General features: G+C 38.1%; 1 protein-coding gene across 2 annotated transcripts in view; it reads right to left on the bottom strand.

Annotated features, from left to right (window-relative positions):
• Window positions 1-1,073: 1,073 nt before the first annotated feature.
• MED6 (mediator complex subunit 6) overlaps window positions 1,074-21,445 on the bottom strand; it is a 28,152-nt gene continuing 7,780 nt past the window's right edge. The window contains exons 4-8 of one of the 2 annotated variants that reach the window (XM_053697695.1): window positions 10,525-10,607; window positions 8,979-9,087; window positions 5,683-5,798; window positions 5,519-5,546; window positions 1,074-1,964 (exon numbers count right to left, since the gene is read on the bottom strand). In XM_053697695.1, the coding sequence (XP_053553670.1) occupies window positions 1,834-1,964; window positions 5,519-5,546; window positions 5,683-5,798; window positions 8,979-9,087; window positions 10,525-10,607 (467 nt within the window). In that variant the 3' untranslated portion in view covers window positions 1,074-1,833. The remainder of the gene's footprint in view (window positions 1,965-5,518; window positions 5,547-5,682; window positions 5,799-8,978; window positions 9,088-10,524; window positions 10,608-21,445) is intronic. The other variant, XM_053697696.1, reaches the window with a different exon arrangement.

The raw sequence follows: 21,445 nt of genomic DNA, 5'->3' as shown, positions 1-21,445 counted from the left end.
TGCTCTCTTTGCCACTTCCTGTTGGGAAGGAGAATATCCCACAAGTAATGGATGAATCCGTGGACTCGATACATCTTACAAGAGAAAAGATATGTATACATTTAGGAGCAACATTTTCTGCCATTCAGACATTGTCTTTTCCAGGGACATTCCTGCATTTTCCAGCAGGACAACGCTAAACCACATTCTGCCCGGATTACAAGCGCATGGTAGCGTAAGCAGAGAGTGCGGGTGCTAGCATGGCCTGCCTGCAGTCCTGAACTGTCTCCAATTGAGAATGTGTGGCGCATTATGAAGCACAAAATAAGGCAACGAAGGCCCCATACAGTTGTGCAGCTGAAGAAATGCATAATGGATGAATGGGGGAAATTCCACTTGCTAAACTTAACCAATTGGTGTCTTCAGTGCCCAAACTCTTGATAAGTCTTATTAAAAGAAAAGGTGATGTGACACATTGGTAAACAGTCGACTGTCCCAACTTTTTTAGGGTGTGTTGCAGTCATTAGATTTGAAATGAGGGTATATTTTCAAAAGTACATTAAATTCACAAAGTAAAACATCAAATGTGTTTTCAATATAATACAGGATGAATTGAATTTTCAAATCACTCTTTTTGTTTGTTTTTAGCATTTTCCATACTGTCCCAACTTTTTCGGAATTGGGGTTGTGGTAGATAGGCGAAACTAAAAGACCAAATTCATTTCAAATGTGTCCATTAATTCAAATGAATTTCAAACAAAAAATATCTCAAATTTGTTTTTTCTTTTTAAAAACGAATGAAATAAAAAAAAAAAAGCATTATAATGTACAGCAAAACTGCTGCTTATTGGTTCAGTTATCAACTGTATGTAAGTTAGTAAACTGACAAATATAACTAGTTACAAAATACACGGTGTTAGCCTTCAGAATAAAATATAAAACAGTAGGACTGTAACCCCTGAAAAAAAGACCAAAAAATACTCTCAACTGAGAGTAACTCGTTCAATTTTAGTTTGCACGTTTTTCACATTTCATAGAATAAAATGTTTTGTACTGTTAGCATTTGCACTAAATAAGACAAATCTCCACAAAAGGACATTAATGAAAGACTGTTTATTAATAAATAATATTTAAGGTATTTGCTGCAGGTTTTTAACTTAAATCCAGAACACATTAGTATTCTTCAAATTCCCTTCAGTGGAGCAAACGCTTGTTCTACTTTCTTGTTAAGGCTTGACCAAAGCAGGACAATCAGGGTCATGTGGTGCAAAAGGTACACATTACCCACAAAACCCTGCTGTAGATGTTCCACAAAGAGCACGAGTTTATCACTGATAACTTGTTATGCCCTTTATTTATTTATTTTCCTTTTTTTTTAAATCTAAGATTAAAAAAAAAAAATCAGGTACTGGTTCACAAAACAGTGGCGATGTAATTTAGCATAGTACACAAATCCAGCTTCCTCCAATCACGGCTTGGCCTCAGGCAATGTTTGCTCTGGGGGAGAAGCCGTGATTGGAGGAAGCCGGATTTGTCATTACTGACGTATGAAGAGGCTTGCGACGGGCGGGGGGAGCGCTGGAGCAGCTTTCAAGGTATTTTAACAAAACAAGTTAAATGTAAAGTTTGATGAATGAAAGTGTTCCTGTTTTTAATAGGATTTTTAAAGACCGGGCACACATTGGTCAAACTTGACATTCACTTTAAGTATTGTTATAAAAAAAGGATAATGTATAATAGTACTAAGTATCCCTTTCATGTATCAGTTTAGCAGGTCTTTGTATCCAGTTCATGTTTGAACAGTCAATTCACTGTAGACAATGTGCATATACAATGACAGCACAGCCCTCCCGGCTACTGCAGCCTCATTCTCTTCTCTGGAGGACCTTTGGGAGTTGTTCCCTGTTGTGAAACTTTGGGCGGCTCTTTTTCTTCCTGTTTTACAGTTTCTGTAGGCTGCTCGGGCTCTTTTTTTATCTGCTCCACTAAAGACAAAAGGAAACGTTTTAATTTCCAGGCTAATATTATTATTATCATTTATTTATTTAAGCACCAGCAGATTACGCAGCGCTATACATAGTATAAAAACATTACAGTAATACACAAACAAGTACAGTAGGGTTAAATAACAGTTGTAGGTGCAATAATTGAGTTATGCAAAAGGAGAGGAATGCCCTGCCCTTGAGCACAATCAGTAGTAGTTCACTTTAAACACAAAGTGGCCTACAGGTAGAAAGGCTTTCAAGCTTATAATCTAAAGGAGAGGGAATGGACACAGAAGGTAAGGGAGAAGGGAAATATGTCTGATATAAGGCAGAGTGAACTGAGAGCGAGTGATGACATGGGGGGGGGGGGAAGTGTGTGGTGACTGAGCAAGTGAGTTTTGGAAAAGTGTAAAAGAATGTGGTAAAATGTCAGTACAAAGGCTGTGAGTCTGAAGTGGTTTCTCTATCCTGGATTATTAGTGACAGCTGCACATGATTACTGTTAGAAGGTGTGTGTACATATTAAGGTAAACAATAGGGTGGGTGGTGGTGGGAAGGGATTGGAGGGCTAGTGCTTGCAAATCTGGAGTCTGATGTTAGGTGTAAGGCTGTGGAAAGAGAAAGGAGGGTAAACATGGGAGGAGGGGTTTGATACACAGCAGAGGGGGAGAAAAAGTTTGGAAACAAAGATTGGAGAGAGAAAAAAAAAAGATTAGAATATTACGAGATTTAAAAATAATTCCATGATAGCCCAACAGAAAAAAAAAATAATTGCACTCAGTATCTTGATTGGCGCGAGGCCAGTCAGGTGAATTCACTTGTAAAATGTCTTTGCAAATCTGGAGTCTGATGTTAGGTGTGAGGCTTGTAAGATGTCTTTGCAAATCTGGAAAATGATGTTAGGTGTGAGGCTTGAAAAATATCTAGATTTATCAAAACAGTATCAGAATGACACAGGCCAACAGTACGTTATATAAATATTGTAAACTATAGTTTCCAGGGGCATATTAAGGCATAGGCCATAAAGGCCCCTGACCGCTGTACTGAATATGTGACTGCCTATAAAAAAAAAATGATTTTGACAGTCAGGGCGGCTTACCACTGAGCATTCACGTGACCAGCTTTTTGCCAGCCGCCTTACTGTCTGTTTGGCCCATGGAGGGAGTCACGCAATTGCACAAGTGATCTACCAGACGGCACTGGGGGTTAGTGGCAACAGACAGACGGCGGGAGACTCACTGATCGGTGCTGTACTAGAGACAGAGTGGAGAAGAAGGCAAGGCGGTGACACGTAAGGGAGTGAGTCAGACTGTCAGTGGACTGGAGTCACGACAAATCAGTTATGGCATAGCCCCTCATGGACTAATTAGACTGTAGGTTTACTATTATACAGAAGTTGAGTTAATTTATTATCCTGGAGTCCCATTGCTAGCACAGGGCACTGAGATTACATTGCGTTTAACTATCCTGCAACTAGTTTGTACAGTGCAAGTGTTGGACTTGGGGTAACTGGGAGACCCATGGAAGGTGAAATTCCATGGCAAGTTGCAAGAATGGGAAATGTGCTGTGTCTAAAGGCCCAGGAGAGAATGCTCAGCAGCATTTTTTTACGTTATCAATAGGATATGTCAAAACTATATCTATTTTCCTTATTATAAATAGAAAAACAACAGATATAAGTTTGCTTTACCAATACACTTTGAATCTATACATATTTAAACATTGTTACATTTGACCACAATGATATAGAATTAAAAAGTGATAAGGAATGAGTGAAGCTTGTCTGTTTTTATTATTATTATCTGAGTTGAATCTAAAAGAAGCATTCCTACATTTTGTTAACTGAATAGTGTCTGTATTACATAAGGACCTTATAAGGCATATTAAACAATTGATTGACATAAAGAAATCCCTAGTTTCACTATGCACAGGGAAGGAACAGATAGAACTGCATTTCAGCTGGAAGTTAGGTGCATTGCATTTCTGCCGGAAGTTAGGTCCTTTGCATTTCTGCCAATATCCTTATCTTCAGGATTATGTCTTTCAAACAACAAAAAAATGGAAGAAAAAAAAAAAAAAAAAGTCTTTAGGTCTTCAAAAAAATGTGCCTAATGAAAAGGGTAGACCTTACCTGAACTGATTTGTTTGCAGGGCATGCTGTATGATGTAATTCCCAGTGCACCTTGTACAAGCTAAACAGTACAGGAACACATGCATAAGTTGCTTACAGAGCTGCAATAGGGTTCCCTAAATGTATGTTTCTGATTAATGCAGGTGTGCCCTATTCCCATTTTGTCAGCAGTACTTTGTATGTACCTGTGTGTATCTGTCTATGTTTGTATGTATGTGTGTACCTGTATGTGTACCCCTGTGTGTGTGAACCTGTCTGTATCTGTCTATGTTTGTGTGTTTGTATGTATCTGTGTACCTGTGTGTGTGTTTGCATATACCCGTCTGTGAGTGCACCTGTGTATGTATCTGTGTGTTTATGTATCGGTGTATGGATGTGTGTATGTATATCTGTTTGTTTGTGTGGCTTAGTGCAGTGTACCTTTTTTTTTTAAGTTCTACATAGGGTCCCCATGCTGTAATTTCACATAAAGCCATGCAATTACTAGGGATTTTGTATTTTACATGGTTACTTAGTACTGACTGTCACATATCTATCTATTTATCAATATATATCGATATATATATATATATATATATATATATATATATATATATATATATATATATATATAGCTTGTCATCTTATAAATGTATAGTTAGTCCAATAAAAAAGTACCATTGCTCAATGCAATACTCTTGTTATTTTGAGATATAGAGCTCCAGACACGTGCACGCTCCTTAGCATACACCCCTGCTTTTTGACAAAATAAACTAATAGAACAAAGAAAATTTGAAGATAGAAGTAAAATAGAAAGTCAGATAAAATGTACCTTGCCCAAGCAAAGCTATTTCTCTGGAACACTTTCTCTCCATTGATATTTCAGCAGCAGACATTTAAGGCAGACTTTGTTCTTTTTTTCAAGCACTGGGAGATAACTGTGTCTATGCTCTGTTGCAAATAATACTTATATGACTGGACCTACATACAGTGTTAGAGACAGTATCTTAGTGATCTCTGAATATGATTTTGTAGATTTTTTTTATCTAACAGGCCAGTAATGAGCAACTAGTATCTTTCATAGGGGCCGCACTGTACTTACCACCTGAACGTTGGCATTAAAGCAAGTGTTTAAATCCAGTCTGTGCTTGTGTGTAGGGAAGAACGGAGTGGATTGCATAGAACAAGGGAATTGGAGAGGGGCTTTGGGTATTTTGTGTGGTAAAAGAGAAGATATTGGAGTTATATGACCTATCACTGTCAGACTAAAATAGGACAGTTGCAAGCATTTTTAGTTAGCAGCTCTTGGAATGTAGAAATTATGTAATAACGCCAATCCATTCTGAAATACTAAAACCAGATTGTTAGACAGTATACACACAGATCTGTGGCACTGTAGATAAACAGAATTTGTTGCAATTGACCAAAGATAATAAACTCTTACCAGGTACTGGCTTTTCTCCAGACTTTTGCTGCAAGAATAAGAAATATACATTATAATAGATATTTAAAAGCACAAAACATTCCATATCGAGCAATAATAAACACTAATGGGACTTACAGGGAGGCACTCTATTGCCTTCTGCAGGTGGCTAATTGTATACCAACCTGGACAAATTTGGGAGGGAACTTTTGCCTAAGGTCCAAAAGCAGTGCATCGACCCTATGTCTCTGGAACATTGAGCTGGCTTCTTCTTTCTTCTTGGCCTTAGGTTTAGTCTTGTCTAGAAAGTCACAGTTAAACAGGAGCATTGTTAGTGTAAAGAGCCGGAGGTGAATAAGGATGGCAGAAGGCTAACAAGTTGTGATCTCTATTTACGTTGTGATATATATGTATGTACATAAATATGGACAGCACCAATCAGCTACAAAACCCGTCATAATGGTAACAGTACCACAAGGAGATATATCATAACACAGGTCTTAACAAATTATGGTAGCCGAGGAGCCATGGGTCCTACAATTCTAGTTAGCTTCTAATATATATATTTTTTATACATCTACATACATCATTTAATAACATGATTCCCTGGCTCTTACACAATGTATGACTAGTTCCTCTGTGTGGCTCATACATTTAATTAAATCTGTTAACACTGGCATATGATGGACTTCCTGCTATGAAGCAATACAACTTGGAAATGGCTCAGATATGCGGCATAAGGTTGAGAAGGTATAATTTAGCTCTGTTTTTTCTAAGATACAGTGACATCACTGCAGGACAACAAGAGGATATAGCCCCAAAACTCTTAAAGGAACATGAAACCCAAAAGTTTTCTTTCGGGGTCTAGATAGATCATACAACTTGAAGCAACTTTCCAATTTACTTCTATTACCTAGTTTGTTCACTTGGCATCCTTTGATGAAAAGCATACCAGGTAGGCTCAGGAACAGCAATGCACTACTGGGAGCTAAATGCTGATTGGTGTCTGAACACATATGCCTCTTGTCATTGGCTATACAGATGTTATCACCAAACTTCCAGTGGTGCATTGCTGCAACTTCAACTAAGGATATTAAAAGAATGACACAAATTTGATAGAAGTAAATTGGAAAATTGTTTAAAATTGTATGTTCTATCTGAATAATGAAATAATTGTTTTTGATTTCATGTCCCTTTAAGCAAACACGAGCAGAGTGCACGACCACCAAAAGAGACACTACCATACAAAGATACCAGTGGCCATTCCAAGATGGCCCCCAACACGATAAGCTGACCTTTAGTATGTGCAGCATTAGTGTGCAAGCACCCTGGTCATAATGACCCCACAATTAATTATATTTCTTTATAGTTCATTGAAAAGGTACAAAGCCACATTTGTATAATTTTGAATATACTTTTTTTTATAATCAAACAACCAGGAATCCAGTTCTACTAACAATTCTGGTATTCACCTAAACATCACAGCCAGCAAACTGTTGGAAGACAAAGACAAGTAAGGCGTATCGTCCTGGAAGAGAGTCTTTCACCTACATAAAGTATGGTAGTTTTATTTATAAGATGGGACTTATGGGGAGTACTCATGGATTTCAATGGGACAATTAACAAGTATTTGCTATGTGCATGTAAACATGAATGCAATTATTAAGAACATTACTCCAATCAAACTGATATCTTAATATGTGTCTGAGTGTTTATATGGTGTAGTTAATTCTCTTTTCTCCTTAAAGAAATGTGAAAATCAAAATGTTTCTATCATATGATAGAGGAGCAGTTAATGTTACAATTATTTTAACTGGTATCAAAACTAAAGGGAAATGTAAATCTCAAGGATCAGTTGCTCACTGGCCAATTAAGTCAAATTCCTCATCTTTATTGTTGAACAGTAGCAAGCAGACATGAGTTTCCAATTTAGTTCTATTATCAAAATCACTTTGTTCTATTGGTATGATTTGTTGAAAAGCAGGTATGAAGGCTCAGGAGCATGCACTAGGAGCACTATATGGCAGCTGCCATATTCTCCAGACACATACATGCTTCCTACCTAGGCATTCTCTTCAACAAAGAATAACATGAAGTAAATTGGAAACTTGCTTAAACGTATATGTTCAATCCGAATCATCAAAGGAAAATGATGTGCTTCATGTCCCTTTAAAACATCTTATAAACAGTTTTAGAGCTTTAAAAAGCTGAAAATAAAATATCACCTGAACATCTATATGTAAAAAAGGAAGATATTTTACCTCAAAATGTCTTCAGCTTAAAAGAGTAATTGTTTTATGAACAGTTATACTGTTCAGCTTCAAGTTGAGAAAAAAAAACAGCCAATCAGCATCAGCAGTGCTGAGGCAATGCATTGCTTTGCTATGATCTCATGAGATTTTATAGTAAACTTGCTTAATCGGAATAAGAAAATAACATGACTGCCTGCACATGCCAGATGCACTCTCTCTTGCAAGTCCTAGGACTAGTATCCTGATTGGCTGAGTAAAGTCCCTTTACAATGTGATGTGAATACCTAGGACATTTTGTGGTAGATATCTTCCTTTTTTTACATATATATGTCTAGGTGATATTTTCTAGTCAACTTTTTTACAGCTATATTGCAGCACTTTCAAGTGCTTCAAGATTTGGGTATCATGTCCCTTTAAGTATTTTCTTTTAATAATGCATAATTACTGCTTTGGGGGAAAAAAGAAAATGCATACAAAAAATGTTTTAAGAAAATTTAAAGCTAATTTTGCTATAACAAGTTGCATTGTTTAAAAGTTCAGGATAGCTCAATGATCTAAATATGTATAGCTTTGAGGAGAGAAGGGAACAAGGTGATATGATAGCAACATTCAAATACGCTAAAGGGCTTAGTAAAGCTGAGGCAGTATTTTAGATAAAATGGAAAATTCAAGAACAAGGGGTCATGATCTCAAGCTGAAGGGTAGTAGATGCAGGAGCAATTTGAGGAAGCACTTCTTTACAGAAAGAGTGATTGATTTATGGAATAAACTTCCTCAAGAGGTAGTAATGACAAACACTGCAGGGAACTTTAAAAATGCCTGGGACAAGCATAAGGCTATCCTACGAACTAGATAAGTTTATACTGTTAGGTAATATCCAGCAGACTTGCTGGCCCTATGGCTCTTATCTGCCGTCAATATCTATGTTTCTATGACATACCCTCAAAGCCTCTTCAGTGCCGTTTAGCTTATTTTGGCAATCAGGTATAAACTAAAACAAATACAATGTATCATGTTGCAGGTTCATTCTTCTGAATCCTACGAGTTGCACTCCGGGTTCTCTAGCAGAAGTGGACAGGAAATGCAACTCACAATAAATAATGAAATTACATCACCTAATTAAACAATTTATGGGGAATTGCATGTGAATGGAATGTCGTTTACTTCAGATACATTATTGGAGTGATATGATAGTCTGAGAACACACAACAACAGAATCACATATTTACCTCGCTCTTCCTGGTCTTTGAAATGCCACCAATACCCTTTAGATGGGTGATAACGGCAGTAGGACATTGCTTCTTCAAAAGCAGACTGGATCCCATGCACTGCAGTTAGCTAGTGTAAGGAATGAGAAGTTATATTCATTTGCTATATATTATATAATGAACACACCCATTTGCAAACACTCCAACTATTAGTTTGTGTTTGCCATGATAATTAAGGGGACATGAAACCCAATTTTTTTCTTTCATGATTTAGAAAGAGCATGCAATTTTAAACAACTTTCTAATTTACTTCTAGTAGCTATTGTGCTTCATTCTCATGATATCCTTTGCTGAAAAGCCTATCTAGACAGTCTTAGTAGCTGCTGATTGGTGGCTGCACATAAGATACCTTGTGTGATTGGCTCACCCATGTGCATTGCTATTTCTTAAGCAAAGAATATCTAAAGAATAAAGTAATTTAGATAACAGAACTAAATTGGAAAGTTGTTTAAAATTGTATTCTCTACCTGAATCATGAAAGAAAAAAATTGGGTTTAGTGTCCCTTTAAGTTAAAGGGAGAGAAAAGTCAAAATTCAGTTTTCACTGTTAAGACAGTGCAAGACATTGAAAAAAGTTTCAATTTACTTGCAATATTAAATTTGCTTTGTTTTCTTAATATCCTTTGCTGAAGAGTAAACCTAGGTAGGCTCATGAGGGTTTAGGAACGTGCATGTGTCTTTGCAAAAATGTTTATAGCAATATTATACAACTTGCAAACACAGCTACCATTGAGTGCTAAAGACTCATGCATGCTCCTGAAACTACACAGGTTCAACTCTAGAACAATGGATAACAAGAGAAAAACATAACATTTGATAACAGAAATATATTTGATTATTTGTTTTAATTGCATGCTCTACCTGAATCAAGAAAGTTTATTTTTAACTTTACTGTCCCTTTAAAGAAAAAAATGAAATATTAAGAAATAAGCAGAGAGTGCTATAAATAAAAAGCAGAAAGAAAAAGGCTGCTCCTGATTTAACAGCCTTACACTTATGTCTAGAAGATAAAAGACAACCCTTTTAAATGACAAGTATTTTTGTTTGCACTGTATCCTAGTTTGCCAATAAAACCAAATAAGATGGGCTTACATATTTTATCAGGCAGGTGTAAAGGATACACTATGCAGTGTTTCCCAACCGCGGTCCTCAAGTACCCCCAACAGTCCTGGTTTTCATTATAGCTGAACTAGAACACAGGTGAAATAATCAGCTGATGGATGAGAGCAGGTTGGTTACTGATCAGCTGATTACTTCACCTGTGCACTGGTTCAGCTATAATGAAAACCAGGCCTGTTGGGGGTACTTGAGGACTGCGGTTGGGAAACACTGCACTATGGAACCAGGTAGAATGAAAACACACTGTGCTTTAAGGTTTAACATTTTAAGTGTACTTATCTGAATGTCCTCTATGTAATAGTATGACCCTCATTTTAAATGTGTACCGCTAAATATTTCTATAATTAGTATAAGCACGCTCAAATCAGAAAACTAGAATTCTTCTTACTGCTCTAGAGTTGAGGACAGATCCGAGGTCAGGTGCCTGATAGATCACTCCTGCGATTATGTAGTAATCGGCAAGGGGAATAACTGCAAATGAAGTTGAATCTGATATCAGTTTTTAGATATAAAACATACAATAGCAATATCAGTAGACTATATCCACTATATTCTGTCTTGTGGGAAATAGATATTTGTGTTAATAAACAATATGCAAAAAAATATTTAGTTTTCATTAATCTCATATTAACCTGTGCAATTCTCATTTCAAGCATTGGCTTGATACATTTGCTGAACAGGATGCGGCATGAAAAGTAACTTTTTATATAATCATTTAGTTTTATTTCTGCCCTTAAAGTGATTGTAAAGTTAACTATTTGTTCAGGGCATTGAGTAGGGTTTTAAAAATGAGGCAGAGTTTAAATCATTATTTTTTTATATTTATTTACTCACATTTTAACCTTTTTAAACCTCTGACGATAAGCGCAGCTCTCCAGCGCGCCATATTGAGTAGAGTTTTAAAACCGTGACGTTTGTGCAAAGGGGCTGAACGCCCCGGAGAGGGGGGGGGGGGGGAAAGGATTAGTAGTATAGTCATCTGTCAATTAATGTGACAATATGGCCGGCGGGTGGGAGAGCTGCGCTTATCGTCGGAGGTTTAAAAGGTTAAAATGTGAGTAAATAAATATAAAAAAAATTATGACTTAAATCTGCCTCAGTTTTAAAACTCTTCTCAATGCCCTGAATAAACAGGGTTAACTTTACATTCACTTTAAAGGAACATGAAACCCAACATTTTTATTTCATGATTCATATAGAGAATACAATTTTAAACAACTTTCCAGTTTACTCCCTTTATTTAATTTTGCTTCCTTCTCTTGTTATCCTTTGCTGCGCCTGAACTTTCCTAGATAAACCTTTCAGCAAAGAACCTAGGTTCTAGCTGCTGATTAGTGGCTGTATATATATATATATATATATATATATATATATATATATATATATACACACACACACACAGATTGCCATTGGCTCACCCATGTGTTCAGTAGTGCATTGCTGGTCATTAGAAAAATTGATAATAGGAGTAAATTAGAAAGTTGCTTAAAATTGCCTGCTCTATCTGAATCACGAAAGAAAAAATGTGGGTTTAATATCCCTTTAACTGAACACTGCACAAATCATCAAGATGTTATAGTTACACTTTCTAATCATGCCGTTTGTATCCCTTTAATATTAGTGTGATAAATTAGGGAAGCTAAAATAGTCCATTTAGCACAACATATTCTGGGACTCCTTAACTCCATAATAACTTTTAAAGCAGCTCTGCAATATATTTAAATGATAAACATTGCACTCACCTGTCAATCAAGCACAGGCATGGAGCGTATGCACCAGCAAGCAGCAACATTTGCAAAGAAACTACAGAGTTGCTTTGAGAAGCAATATACAAGCGGAGCTGATCAGTCACCAAAATGGTCAGTTTAGTGGAGCTCCACTGATAAATTGACCTCTGTGATGAGAATACCACCCTAAGCAGCTTCAGGCATGCAGGCTTGACCACTGATCCCGATGCCCCAAATCAGTGGGGAGGATTGGACACCGTGACAGCCACGCACCTGCCTAGAACTGAAGTCGCGCACTCAGGAGCTACAGCAGTGCCAGGAAAGGTAGGCTGTGAGGCAAAGCAATATACTCAGCGTGCCACTGTCTCCATTCTTATGGCGATTAGATGAACCTTTACTACTCAATCCAATAGTCAAAGATAGAATTACTCTCGCCATCAAAGAGTATTTTCAGCTCAATCAAAGCACGTCGACCCACCCATCTATTGTATGGGATGCCCACGAGGCAGTGATACACAGGGAGTTCCTCAAATAAAAAGCAATTTTGGGGAAAAATGCATTTCCTAAATAGTCAGGGTTATTAACTAATGTGATTGCCGCAGAGAAGCAACACTATCCCCATTTAATACTCATGTCACTACATGAGCAAAGTTGGCTAAATAGGACCTAAATGCTTTTCTGCAAAAGGAAGCTCATAAGAAAACATTCTACATTAAAGTGAATGTAAATTTTGATGCTAAAGTGCCCGGTTTTTAAAAATTCGATTAAAAACAGGGGCACTTTAATTCATCAAAATTTACATTTCACTTGTGTTGTAAAAATACTTACCTTTTAATCTTTACAGCCGCTCCAGCTTCCCCCGGTCGTCGCAAGCCATTTCTGACGTCAGAAATGATGGATAGGTCATCCTCCAATCACGGCTTCCCCCCCGGGGGAATCAGTGTCCGATTCAACGCCGTGATTGGAGGAAGTCGGATTCCTCATTTTAGACCCAAGAAGAGGCTTTACGACAGGTGGAGGAAGCTGGATCGGCTGTCAAGATTAAAAGGTAAGGTTTTTTCATGAGCGAAATGTAAATTTTGATGAATTAAACTTTAAAGTGCCCCTGTTTTTAATAAAATTTTTAAAAACCGGGCACTTTAGAATCAAAATTTACATTCACTTTAAGAAGTTATATGTTAATGAGAGCAATAGAGCACGGACTCTCCTAGCAAAAGCACTAAAAAACAAAAATGTAATTCTTATGTACACAAGTTCAGGTGAGGGAGGTCCAAACATATAGGACAGAGTTTTTGATTTTACCATGACACACATTACAACTTACACCTAGCGGACTCTCCCCAAATTCTACAAGAAATTGACATGTATGTTGAAGAGGTTGAATAACCACAGTTATCCGCAGATGCAATCGAAAGTCTGGAAGAAACAATTTCACTGCAAGAGGTTTTGGCTGCGATTGACGACTACTTGCAAGAGCCCTGAACCTGATGACTTCTCTAATGCCTATTATAAATACTTCAAACATTAGCTTGCACCTAATCTATTAAAAGTTTTCAAAACAATTGATGCACAAGGTCAATTCACAAAACAAATGCTAGAGGCACATAGCATGTTAATTCCGAAGCCTGGTAAATCCCTTTTAGACACAGTAATTACCACCCCATTTCGTTGTTGAATTCAGACACTAAAATACACGCCAATATACTCGCCTAACACCTAAACAACGTTCTTCAGCAGATCATTCATATGGATCAGACAGGTTTTGTTCTGCACAGGGAGGTCAGGGACAACACAATCAAGGTTTTACATCTCATCAACTTGACTAGAGCGTGTGGAGTTGAGACAATCCTGGTCTCCACTGGAAGGGAAAAAGCCTTTGATCTGCTTAATTGGCATTTCTTTCATACCGATCTTAAAGGCTTTGGTCTCAATATGAGAAACAGGATATTTAGTTTCTACTCCCTACCATCAGCTAAATTTAAAGTAATCATCATGCTTTCATCTACATTTCACATTCAGAATTGCGCCAGGCAGTGTTGCCCACTTTCCCACATCCAATTTATGTTAGCGATGGAGACCTTAGCAGCCAATATCTGTAGTAACCCCTCTATACAGGGTGTTTTTACAAGCCCCAATGAGTACAAGATCAGTCTCTAGGCAGATTATGCTCTTATGACTTTTACTTCATATGCCACCTTTTTGCCCCATTCTGGTTAACAACCAAAAAACTGGAGTAATATGCCTGCAGTCAGGTTTTGGGCTCTAGAGAAGGAGTGCTCATATAAACTACAAACCACCTTTATAAAGCACCTAGGCATCAAGAAATCGTCCAACCCTAATAAACTGTTTAACCTGAATTAAGTTGGTATCTCACCCCAGCGAGACAGCATAAGATTTAATCAAGAGTGTCCCCAAGATGCTGGGAGGGTTGCGGTTTACATTGGAACCATGAGACATATATCGTGGTCATGCACCCTTTTGCGACCCTTCTGTGATGAGATAAACTTGGCAGACAAGCACTTTCTAGGTGAAGGATTTACCCCTGACACCTAGAATGTCTCTGTTAAACTTCAGGTCTAAGTGCCTGTGTAAGCTAAGATCTTACCCTAGCTGGCCTTAATAGTTCTCGCTCTTTGATAGCGAGAATTGGAAGTCCACACAGGTCCTTTCCCTATCTTCCTGGAGAACTAGAACCAATTAAAATACTTTCACTTGAGGAATTTAGTTTCTTTAGGAGAAACAAAATGAACATGTTCTACAATGTTAAATTCTACTGGGAATCTTTGCAACAACACTTAGAGGATAGGGGAGGTTGAGCACTTCTGGGTTCGAGATCACTTAACAGAGCCCAGTTAGACATAACATATTGAGCCCTTGCTATACATTTGGTGTGCAGCCCCCTTGCCCCCCCTCTTTTATTGTTACTTTTCTTTCTTTCATTTACTCTCTTCTCTTTCTGTTTATACTCTGTCTTAGTGCTCTCACTAACATTTTAGCGAAATTAAAGAGCACATTTATGGTCCACCTACACAATGTTTTTGGTTTCAATTCCTACACTAAGCAAGCTGGTTTAAGTTTCAGGCACTTTGATATTCTTAACAGTAGATTTTAGTATTGTAATATTCTCTGGCATAGCAATCATTTTACACCATTGATTGAATTCCATGCTTATTTGTGTCAATGTGTGCATTTGTTAAAATGTAATAATTTCTAAAAATAAATAAAAAAATACTGTAGCCAAAATGGTTCGAGGACTGGAAGGACAACAAAGTGAAAGAAAATTCCCCAGATGAGGCATTGAATTAGAAGATGAATTCCCCACATTTCATGGTGTAAATAAAAAGTGTGCACCTTCTGTGAGAAAACTACATATTGCTACCCAATGCGGCTCCAATTGTTTTGCAGCACAAAAAAAACCTTCTCTGAAATCACAGTTTATCTTGTGGATAATTTGAGTTGCAGACATTATTTAACAAATTTAAAAGAACGTGAAACCCCAAAGGTTTCCTTCATGATTTAGGTAGAACATACAATTTTAAACAGTTTTCCAGTTTACTTCTATTATCAAATTTACTTCATTCGTTTGGTATCATTTGTTGAAGGAGCAGCAATGCACTACTGGTTTCTAACTGAACATATAGGTGAGCCAATGACAATCGGTGTATATATATATATATATATATATATATATATATATATATATATATATATATATGCATCAACCAATCAGCAGCTAGAACCTAGGTTCTTTGCTGCTCCTGAGCTTTCCTAAATAAATCTTTCAGCAAAGGATAACAAAAGAGGAAAAGCAAATTATATAATAGAAGTAAACTGGAAAGTTGTTTAAAACTGTATGCTCTGTCCAAATCATGAATGTCTATTTATGACTTTACCATCCCTTTAACATTGTTATGCAATCTTTTATTTATTATACTGTTTAATTGTACTATAATTATTTTTATTGTATTTTTTAAAAGTATACCAATTTCTAAAGAGAATTTCCGTTTTTCAAGTTTTAATCAGTAGTATTTTTGCTTTTTTTTTTTTTACTTACTGGCTCATTCATCTTGTTTCTCATTGAAAATATGTTATAACTAAAGTTTGTACTAAAATGTCCCTTTAATAAAAACATTTTTTTGCAAGGATACAGTCATTAAAGGGGCAGTAAACACCCTGTAAATATAAAAAATTACTGTTGTGTTGCTATATAACATCATATCAACCAAGTCGTTTTTACGACAATTATTCTTTAAAGGGACAGTCTACTCCAGAATGTTTATTGATTAAAAAGATAAATAATCTCTTTATTACCCATTCCCGAGTTTTGCATAACCAACACTGCTATATTAATACACTTTTTACCTATATGATTACCTCGTATCTAAGCCTCTGCACACTGCCCCCTTATCTCAGTTCTTTTGAAAGACTTGCATTTTGCATAAATAAAAAGAGAGAAGTGCTCAACCTGGGAATGAACAATAACATAATAGCTTGTTTTATGGCTAGTTACCACCAAAGAAGCAGCCACTTGTTGCTCAACATGTGCCTTTCACAGAGAAGAACTTCCCTAATGTATATCATTCTGATCCTGATTAAAAAGTGCAGTCCAGTGCCGAAATACCAGGCAATCCCTCTCTGAATGAGAGAAACGGCAAAACCCCAGACGTACGTTTCGGCCTAGTGTGGGCCTTGTCAGTGAGGTGCAGCCATATCCCTCTAGGCTCACGTCTGGTTTCCCGCATCACCCTTAGGGACACTGAGCAACGGGCCCACGTCTAGATTCCCGCATCACCCTTAGGGAGACTTCCCTAAGAGTCATAATTTGCATGAATAAAAAGAGAGAAGCGCTCAACCTGGGAACAAACAATAGCATAATAGCTTGTTCTATGGCCAATTACCACCCTAGGAGCAGCCTCTTTTTGCTCAACATTTGCCATTCACAGAGAAAAAAATTCCTTTATTATCAGTCTGATCCTGACTAAACAGTACAGTCAAGCTCCAAAATACCAGGCAATCCCTCTCTGAACAAGAGAAACAGCAAAAATCCAGACATACGTTTCAGCCTAGTGTGGGCCTCGTCAGTGAGGTGCAGCCATATTCCTCTAGGCACACCACTGTGCAACGGTTTCCTGCATCACCCTTAGGGAGACTTCTTAAGGGTTATAATTTGCATAAATAAAAAGAGAGAAGCCCTAAGGGTGATGGGGGAAACTAGACGTGGACTCCTTGACCAGTGTGCTTAGAGGAATATGACTACACCTCACTGACGAGGCACACAGAAAGCCGAAACGATCGTCTTAGGTTGTCATGTTCCTTGTTCGAAGGAGAATTGCCTGGTATTTCGGCGCTGGACTGACCTTACTCAGCAGGATCACATGTACTTCAGGAAAGTTTTCCTCTGTGAAAAGCACAACAGGGTTAAAAGAGGCTGCTCCTAGGTGGTAACTCGCCATAGAACAAGCTACTGAGCTGTTGTTCGTTCCTGGTAGAGCGCTTCTCTCTTTGTATAGACTTGCATATTAGCTAATCAGTGGTGAATCATAAATAACTCCATAGGAGTGAGCACATTATCTATGTGTCACACATGAACTTGTGCTGTCTAGCTGTGAAAAACTAAAAAATGCACTGAGATAAGAAGCGGCCTTCAAGGATTTAGAAATTAGCAGATAAGCCTACTTAGGTTTAGCTTTCAACAAAGAATACCAAGAGAACAAAGCAAATTTGATGACAAAAGTAAATTGGAAAGGGGAGATTGGATGACTCACTGTGATCTGACCCAATATTATTAGAAAAACTAACCAAACAATTAAAGATACCTACTTCACCATTGTCACGGATATCGGGCTGCAGGGGTTAAAATCCTACCCCCCCCCTACCACCCTGTTTCTCAGCGGTTTTGGGCTCTTCAGAGCAACCGCAATTTCCCAGAGCTTCGGTTTCCCTTGTTTTCCATATGTCAACCCAATCTTGAAAAAGCTGGTCTCTGACCGACCTATCCCTCTCCGGCCGGCCAGGCTCCTAGAACTACCAACCGGACGCCGCATCCAGCACCCTCTGGGCACCTTTGCCTCAGGCCACTTCAGAAGCCCCTTGTCCCAGAGCTCCGCTCTCTTGGGGATTGGAACCCCTTGGGGAGGGCAGGAGATGGGCCAGTTGCCAGAGGTAAGCTTCAGCAAGAACCGGGGTTTCAGAGCCCTATCCAGCAGACCGCCCTTCAGCTCAGATACCCCGGTCTGCTTTAACCCAGGTCGCTCCAGCGGTCCTTTGCCCCAGAGTTCCGATCTTTTGGGAAATAGTTCCCCATGAGAAGGGCAAGAGACAGGGCGATTGCCGGAAGGGAGCTTCCTTGGGAACTGGGGTCCCTGACCCCCCCCCTCCAACCCCCCTTTCCCAGTGGCTTTCCTGGTGTACGTTTGGTCGCCCATAACTTTCAAGTCGCACCATATATCAAAGAGCTTTTTGGAATGTAACAGCTCGAGACACAGGGCTTTCCAACGACACCTTGGAAGTGCCGCCGCTCCCCCAGAATCACTCCGACACCTCTATCTCTACACTGGGGGTCATTGGACATTATGGAGGTGCCAGCCTGTCTGGGGGGGCGGGAATAGCGGGAGATGTGAGGGACTGATAAGGCTCTTATCAAAATCAGTTTGTGTATAAATGTCATGTGTTTTTACCAATAGTGTACTTCTTGTTTTCACCTAAATGCTAGTCAGTCTAGTTATTTGGGTGGGTTCTGCTAGAATCACTTTCTACGCTACATAGTGGCAGGTTCCAGATATCGGGAGGATCCACTGGCGGAGCTACCCAGTCGGGGTAGCCGGAATCCGTCGCAACCATAAATAACATACCTGAGACTAAACCAACCACGATCTGGGAAACACATAAAGCTTTTATCCGTAGAGAATTTATTAAAATGAAAGCCTACAAACGCAAACAAACTATAACAACCTACACTAAACAGAAGCGGATTATCTGTTAAAATTACACCCATCTGATCAATCTCTTCTAAATAATTTAAAAGACAAATGTGACAAATTAACTGAACCCCTCCAAATCGAATCTCAAAAACATCAATTATTTTTCAAACAAAGATACTATGGAGAGGGAAATAAAGAAAGTTAAATGCTAGCTATGGCCTTAGAAAACAAGTTAAAATCTTACATTCATTCTCTTAACTCAAATCAAAGGACCAAAGTAAAAGATACAAAAACTATCGGTAAAATCTTCCAATCATTCTACCACAAACCGTATAATCTCTTCCCCAAGAGATCAATAGACCTACATTAGGCGCCCTGTGAGGTCTAACTAAATAATATACCTTTACCTAAACTAAAGCCAAAAGGCGTTAAAATATTAGAATCTCTAATTACAAGTAAAGAAATCCTAGAAGCCATTAAAGACATGAAACCAGACAAAGCTCCGGGCCCAGACGTTTTTTTAAACCAATATTATAAAACCTTTTCTGCACAACTTACCCCTCATCTCTTAACCATGTTCAACTACATATGACACAAACCTATTTCCTGATACCATGTTTCAAGCACATATTTCAGTGCTTCCAAAGCCTGGTAAACCCCCAGAGGTACCGGCAAATTTCAGGCCCATCTCCTTACTAAATGTCGATTTGAAACTGTATGCAAAGACATTAGCTAATAGAATAAATCAATAATTGCCAAACCTGGTTCATTGCGACCAGGTTGGGTTTGTACCAAATAGAGAAGCTAAAGACAACATTGGCAAAGTACTAAATCTTTTATAATACATAAAAAATTCCAAAATCCCCTCAATCTATCTCTCAACCGATGCAGAAAAAGCATTCGATATAGTAGATTGGACCTTTCTACTTACCACCCTCCTAAAATTTGGTTTTCCCACGAAATTTAGTCACCAAATTTTAGCAATTTACTCCAACCCATCCGCTCAAGTTAAAGTTAATGGTGCCCTCTCAGAAACTTTTGAAATCTGTAACGGCACCCGTCAGGGATGCCCACTTTTCCAACTTCTATTTTGTATTATCTCTAGAACCTTTAGCAATAAACATACGCCAGAATCTGCAAATACAAGGAATCAGTATACAAGATCAGGTTTATAAAATTGGCGATGTTCGCAGATGACATTTTAATGACTTTGACTCTCTCCCCGCCGTTCAATCTGAACTAGAATCATATGGTGCAGTATCCAATTTTTTAATTAATAATTTAAAGACCGAGCTAAACCCTATTAATTTAAGTACTGAGGCACTTACTATACTCAAACAAAACTTCCCCTTTAAGATCGAGAAAAAAGCACTGAAAGGAGTTTTTATAACCTCTAATATAGAAGACTTATGTAAATTGAACTATGGCCACTTGCAGGAAGAGTTTTGTTCTCTAACCTCTTCATGGCTCCCAAAGTATATTTCTTGGCTAGGAAGAATAGCAGCCGTTAAAATGATATTGTTACCAAAAGCCCTATATATAATGCAAGCACTCCCGATTTCAGGAGCCGGAGCAGAAATGTGCAAACTACAATCCATTATGGATACATATATATGGCACCGCAGACCTCCTAGACTAGCTAAAAACACCCTATACACTCACAGAGAAGAAGGGGACTAGGAGTCCCTAATCTTCAATTATTACTAAATGGAGTCATTGAATGATGTAGACAAGGAAAGTTTTCCCATAAAAGAAGCATTCATCTAGAAACCCAGTTATTGAACACACCTCATATTGGGAGGATATGCTGGGCTCCCCAAAAGCCCCCTTTGACCTCAATTTCGTCATATCCAATTATAAAAGAAACATGGTCAGATTGGGTAACCATACGCAACAAATACCATTTAATCTTGACCCCTCACTCCCAGTTGACAACCCTACTCCTCAACAAAGACATCCCAACCGAGACCCATGAGAAAAAATTACTTACCTCTATCACTCCATCTTTGCTGGACTTCCTTCCCATAAATGAGCTTGAAGACACAATATTATGACCCACAAATCAAAAAAGGATTTACTAAGACCACTCACCACATTCGAAACCCTATGCGCTACACAGCACCACCCCAAAAAAGTAATATCAATGACGTATAGGTGCCTTCTTACCAGTCAATATCTCTCAAACAATGGTCCTACTGGTTAAAAACAACTGCTAAATCAGCACACTCTGCAGCAGCTCTTGAGACCAATACAAAAATTCTCACCAGATGGTATTTAACCCCGAACAAACTAAAATACATGTTTCGCAAAGCAAAAGATAGATGTTGGAGGGGTTGTGGCCAGGAAGGCACTATGCATCATATATGGTGGAGTTGTGACATCTTACGCCCATTCTGGGAACAAGTTCATAACCAGGCTTGTAAAGTAAAGTAATTGATATACAAATTGCTCTTACTCCAGAAAAGATTATTTTTAACGCCCTATTTGATATATACCTTGTAAAATCAGAAGATGCCTACAGCAGATCATGACAAATGCAGCTAAACGTCTAGTTCCTACATTCTGGAAATCTTCCCAAATCCCATTCCTAGCAAACTGGGTTGAACTACTAAAAAACACAATAATGCTAGAAAGACTTCACTATTTTAGAACAGGGCAAATG

The sequence above is a fragment of the Bombina bombina genome, chromosome 1, assembly GCF_027579735.1.
Source record: "Bombina bombina isolate aBomBom1 chromosome 1, aBomBom1.pri, whole genome shotgun sequence".
Taxonomy (NCBI): domain Eukaryota; kingdom Metazoa; phylum Chordata; class Amphibia; order Anura; family Bombinatoridae; genus Bombina; species Bombina bombina.
This window is presented reverse-complemented; position numbering and strand designations above follow the sequence as displayed.